General features: G+C 37.3%; 1 protein-coding gene and 1 pseudogene across 1 annotated transcript; one reads left to right on the top strand and one right to left on the bottom strand.

The window, feature by feature from the left end:
- Positions 1–234: 234 nt before the first annotated feature.
- On the bottom strand, positions 235–750 carry LOC113611204 (keratin-associated protein 13-1-like; annotated as a pseudogene).
- A 3,045-nt stretch (positions 751–3,795) lies between these two features.
- On the top strand, positions 3,796–4,242 carry KRTAP15-1 (keratin associated protein 15-1). The gene has a single exon (XM_027108323.1). The coding sequence runs from the start codon at positions 3,796–3,798 to the stop codon at positions 4,240–4,242; it is 447 nt and encodes a 148-aa protein (XP_026964124.1).
- Positions 4,243–5,646: the final 1,404 nt, after the last annotated feature.

Raw genomic sequence — 5,646 nt, 5'->3', positions numbered from 1 at the left:
AACTGCGCCACCAGGGAAGCCCTACCATATTTTTATTTAAACTTACAACATTTTTTTCTACTAGTAATACCAGTTAGTGGTATTCAAATTACCCCTAAGCCATAGTAGGTAACAGTAGAAGTCAAATTTATAAGCTAAATGTATGACAAAAGGTCAATAAATAGTATAGATATTGATATAGCAGGTATTGCATTAAATTTCTAGATGTAGTAGGTATTGTGTTCACGCATAATATTAGTAGAAGCCAGGTCCACAGGTTGGTTGGAAAGAAAGAGACTGGCAGCTCCTAGAAGAGAGGTAGGTCAGAAGGTAAAAGCTGGATCTACAACTTAGGGATGAGAAAGCACTGGGACCACAAACCGCTGATTGGAAACCACTGGATCCAAAGCCCAGAGATGGGATGCCACAATCAAAAGATTGAAAGTTACTTGGAACCAAAGCCCAGAGGCCCAGAGACACAGAGTAAGTCATCTGTCAGGGAATGAAGAACATGGAGGTCCTCCGGTTGTAGCAGGACGTCTGGCAGGGACCGGACACAACATGGAATGTCTGGCACCTGATGGGATCACAGCAAGTCTCCTGACAGCCAGTGTAGAGAGAGGAGTGCAGACGGTAGGAGCTGGGAGAGCAGCGATCAGTGCTTTAGACCAGGTCTCTGGGGTAAGAAGAGCCACAGGAGAAGCCTGAGTAGTGCAGGTGGTCCCCAAGGGAGCGGGAGGAGAAGTTTCCAGAGCAGCGGTAGTAGGACATGTTGACAGGACATGTAACTTACAATGGGAATACTCTAAGTTTGAATGTCGCTTTTTCGACAGGGGCATTTATATAATCTTATCATTGACTGTGTCATCCACATGGTTTATAAAAACAAGTCACCTTCCTCTTTTTAAATGAATTGGAAAAGATCAGCATAGTTATACATATGTAGTATTTGTGTTTTTACAACTGGAAAGTGCAGTCATGTTTGTGCCTTGGAATTCAGGTAATTGGAATCAGGTAATAGTATTGAATTTTCAAAGCTCTTAGTCATCCTTCTCTACCAAAGGTCACTGAGCAGATCACTCAGAAAACTTTAGATGTAGTGTCTGGGCTGAGGGAAGCGGGCTTAATTAAAAATAATTGATACCCCTTTCAAAGTCTGTCTCAAAATCGTTGCCATCTGGATAACAAAGTTGCTAACTGATCTACTCAAAGTCATTTTTTCAAAAGCAAAAACATGCATTGACTGTTACCAGGAAGTGGAAAGTTTACCTAATGGACAGTGCCATCAGGAAGCAGCAATGGTAACATGCAGATGTATGAGGATTATTTTTTTACATCTGATCTTGATTTTAATGGCTTTAGTGAAATATTAACTGAGAGATCCCCTTATTTCTGCTGTCCCTGCTTAAAACTGTATGCAAACTAATGAGTCAGTCTTAGTTTTTCTGTCTTCTGTGTGTGTCTTTACTGTAGAATGAGTTAAGTATTAAATATAAATTTCTTTATATTAGTTTGGAATGTTAGAGGTTATTTATCTAAGATGCTGGAAAAAACAAACATTAAAAATGTGGCAAAAATGCCTAGTATTTCTCTCTCTAATAAGAGGCAATGTTTACCACTAAAAGGATTCCCCAGAATCTGAAAAATGCCCCTGTTCTATAGAAAGTTTATAAGGTAATTGCCTTGAACTTTTGGAGCAAAGGAGTCATCTTAAGCAGATTTTTCCTTTGCCTCGGAAAGCGAAATATATCACTTTGACTTAAATTGTTTTCAGGTGTTTCTGACAAGTATTAGAAAATTTCTAAAATAATCGTCATTTTTTTTTGTTGTTATTGTTCTATGACTTGTATTCCACCTCTGTGTAGTAGGCTAATGAAGACTGAAAACCTTGAAGAAGAGGAGAGATTAAGAAAGTTTATCTTTCTGTGGCTTCTGTCCTGTTTGATTTGTTCATTTCATAGAAAAACATTTCCCTTCTACTTTTGAACAAAAGTGCTTGGGTACACAAACCTCCATTTTGTTGAGAAAAGGATGCTCAAAATTACTTAATATCTGATCTCATAGAATATTCTTCCACAGAAATAGCTTATATAAGAGTGGATGACATTGAAGCAAGCAAATTCAATTTAGCTGAGTTAAATATTTATATGGATGTTTTGATGTTCAATAATTTATTAACAAATAAAACAGGAAGGTTAGGAATCTACTAGAATGTTTTTTCTATTCATAATTAAGAAGCCTAATAAATAAGAATTGTTTATTACAGAAATGGAGCACGTATTATGTTACCTAGGATACGCAACATAATTGAAGACCAATTTGTCTACTCAAAATGTTCAGACTCATAAAATCTACAGTTTGGAAGGGAGTTTTGCAATTACCTTCAGTACTCTACCATTTTGGAATCCCATTTACAATACCTCTTTAGGTGGATATCTAATAAGTGCCCCCAAGATGGAAATCTCACTTACCTGTAAAAGTACCTTGTTTTAGATTTTTAGCTGAATCTTTTCTCAAAACTTCCACTTAGTAATTTCAAGTCTTCATAGAATGAGTCTCAGCTCATTTCCATTGGACAATACATCAATTTTTGAAGATAGATGTCTTAAGATATTTGCCTATACCCACAGGTTATCTTAAGCCATCCCCTGTACCAGGCACTACTCTATTTACAGTTAGCGATGATGAACTTTATGAGAGAGTCTAGAAAAATACTTATACTAGTCCTCTAGGCAGAATATATATACGTCATTTGATATATTTACCACATCAGAGGTCCCAAAAGGATTCATTCTCTTTTTCACATTATCATACATTTTGATAACCTCCACTCTCAGTTCAATTTATAAAGATCATTTGTGACTATGAATTTTTCTAACTTGATCTTTCGGTGAAGTTTACCCGGGGTAGACACGTTCCTAATTTCTTGATTTTACTTACCTTCTGTAATAAAAATCCCACTCTATGAGTGAAAACTAAGGGAATAAGAGCCCATTTTTAATGTATACTGCTTATCATTTACTTCTCAGTAACATCAACACCACCAAAAGTTACTTAAACTTTATGGGGATAGAGATTTTTTTGAGAATTAAATTTAGTGATGAGTTGTTTCAAGAAGCAAATCAACTTCAGAACAAAAATTTCTTGACTTAAGTATTTTTATAATGTAATCTTCAAAGCACTCCTGCAAATACTGAACCCTTATTTTTAAATCAAAAACTCATGCACACAAGAGCAGCTTGGGTACCTGTGCTATAAGAAAACTAGAATGTAAATGTGTTAAACACTCATCTAATGTTTGTACCAATTGAGGATTGTAAGTAGGTTATTTCTTCTATAAGGTACACAAAATTTGGGAGATGGAGCAGATATTGAGGGTTTCTTTTTCTCAACCTGGTTGCTAAACTTTGAACTAAATAAATGTCCCCTCCAGAACACAAAGTATTTTTTAGAGCCTTAAACACAACAAAATCCTCACTGTGTTACCCATTCAATACAATATCTTTAAGGATAGGATGAATAAAACACCAATCTTATAGGTACAATTATAGTACAGTAACATTTTTGCTTCATGAACAATTACTTTAAAAAACAAATGCAATTCTTTCATTTAAAAGTCCACATTCATAAAAAAAGGTCTTTGAAGGTTAATGTATTTCATTTGGACTAGAACCTAATTAAGCGTTCTTATTAAAATGGGCACATGCTATTACACCCATTGCTAGAGTACAGTATATAACTGTCCACTATAGAAGGTAATGTTCACACTCACAAACTTCCCTCTGCAACTCAGTTGAACTTAGAACTCCTGGCAACATGTCTTTCAACTGCAGCTCCGGAAACTTCTCCTCCCTCTCCCTCAGAGGTTACCTGGGGTACCCAGTTTCCACCTATGATTCTTTCTACCCCAGCAATATAATCTACCCCCACCCCAGCACTTTCCAGCTGGGCTTCTCTCTCCACGGGGGTTGTCATGAGACCTTCTTTAAGCCCACCAGCTTCCAGACACCCTGGGCTGTGACCAGATCCTACCAGAAATCCTACTTCCATCCAAAAAATATCATCTTCCACAGTCCCTGCCAAACAAATTACACTGGATCTCTAGGTTTTGGAAATACTGGCCTTGGATCTTTTGGTTATGGAAATACTGGCTTGCAGTCTCTGGGGTGTGGATCCAGCTTCTGCTGCCCAACTTACTTTTCTTCCAGGAATTGCCAATCATCTTGTTACCAACCAGCCTTTAGCTCTCGTTTTTTTGCATAAATTTACTGAATGTCTCCCGTTACCTCATGGTTATATCTGCACTTTATGAAACTTTAACACTCAGCCTCTCCAACATCTTTGACTACTGACCATCTTCAACACTAGGACTCGCTATCACAGTCCTCCCAGAAGTAACAAAGTAACCTTGGCCTGTAACCTTTTCTAAATCAGACATGTGAGATATATCTTGAATTTTCATTCCTATACCAATGTTCTGAATCATTTCTGTTACTATCTTAATAAGATTCTTATTTTCCTCCTGAGACTCTTTCACTTAAGTGTATTTCAAATAGATATGGCATTTAAAATAAACTTATTTCTCTAGCATGAATTATGGCATTCCATTTTTTTATCCATATGGTACATTTAGTGAATGCATCCAGTAACTTCAACTGTCTTCATTAGCTAAACATCTTGTTGTTGTTGTTTTCTTTGTTTCATATGTTTCATTAATATTTTGCTGGGTAGAAAAGAGGAAGTTTAGAGAATCTAAATATATGGCATATCTTATGTCTTAACAGGTTTATATTCCTCAATGGGTACATTTGTTTACCTAATTGCTTTAGAAAATTTTGTTTTTAGGTAGGCATTCGTTGAAAAATATTTATTGTGTTCTGGTGCTAGACCAGGCATTTATGCTGAATGAAGACATAAATTCCCTGCCTTCACGGAATTCACACACACACTATTTTAACTCACTGCCATGTAGCAAGTGCAAAATGGTGATAAAAACATGTTTCAAAGGGAACACAAAGAACAGAAACTTCAAAGAATGGTGAGAATATCACACAAAACTCATTATTGACAATAGTAAGTGTAAATTACCAGTTCATATAAAAATATAAATCTTGCTGTTCTAATATGTTAGTTGTGGTCCTTTGAGAAATAGCTGCTCTCTAGGATTTGACATGACAGATATTTATTGGGGAAAATACCTGTCAGTGAAAATGGGGAGGTAGCTGGAGAATTCTGGGAGATCCAGTAGACAACAATGCAGGTCTGAACTCAGTGAAGGAAAGAGGGAAGGAAGGAAGGAAGTTTGCATTAGAATAATCTTCTTCAGACAGTTCCAAGAAAGTTTTGGTAAGTCACCCGCAAGTCACAGAGATGGGCCTGCCTGAGTATCCCTGCCAAGCTCAGTCACTGGCCAAGAACAGGGCACAGCATGACCTTGGCATAAACGTGGGGGTAGATTCAGAGACTGGCAGCTGGGACTGTAAGTCAGTTATGCTCCCTGAAGTGGGAGATATGAGAGCTACATTTTTTTTAAAATTTATTTATTTTTGGCTGTGTTGGGTCTTTGCTGCTGCCCGCGGGCTTTCTCTAGTTGCAGCGAGCGGCGACTGCTCTTCGTTGTGGTGCACAGGCTTCTCATTGCAGTGGCTTCTCTTACTGCAGAGCACA

This window comes from Aethalodelphis obliquidens, unplaced genomic scaffold (genome assembly GCF_003676395.1).
Source record: "Aethalodelphis obliquidens isolate GAN/ISIS:26980383/991018 unplaced genomic scaffold, ASM367639v1 scaffold1, whole genome shotgun sequence".
In the NCBI taxonomy this organism is placed as follows: domain Eukaryota; kingdom Metazoa; phylum Chordata; class Mammalia; order Artiodactyla; family Delphinidae; genus Aethalodelphis; species Aethalodelphis obliquidens.
Note: the sequence above shows the minus strand (reverse complement) of the source record. Positions and strands in the feature narration are given on the sequence as shown.

Coding starts and splice junctions, on each gene's coding strand:
- KRTAP15-1 (XM_027108323.1), top strand. CDS start 3,796: ATGTCTTTCAACTGCAGCTCCGGAAACTTCTCCTCCCTCTCCCTCAGA.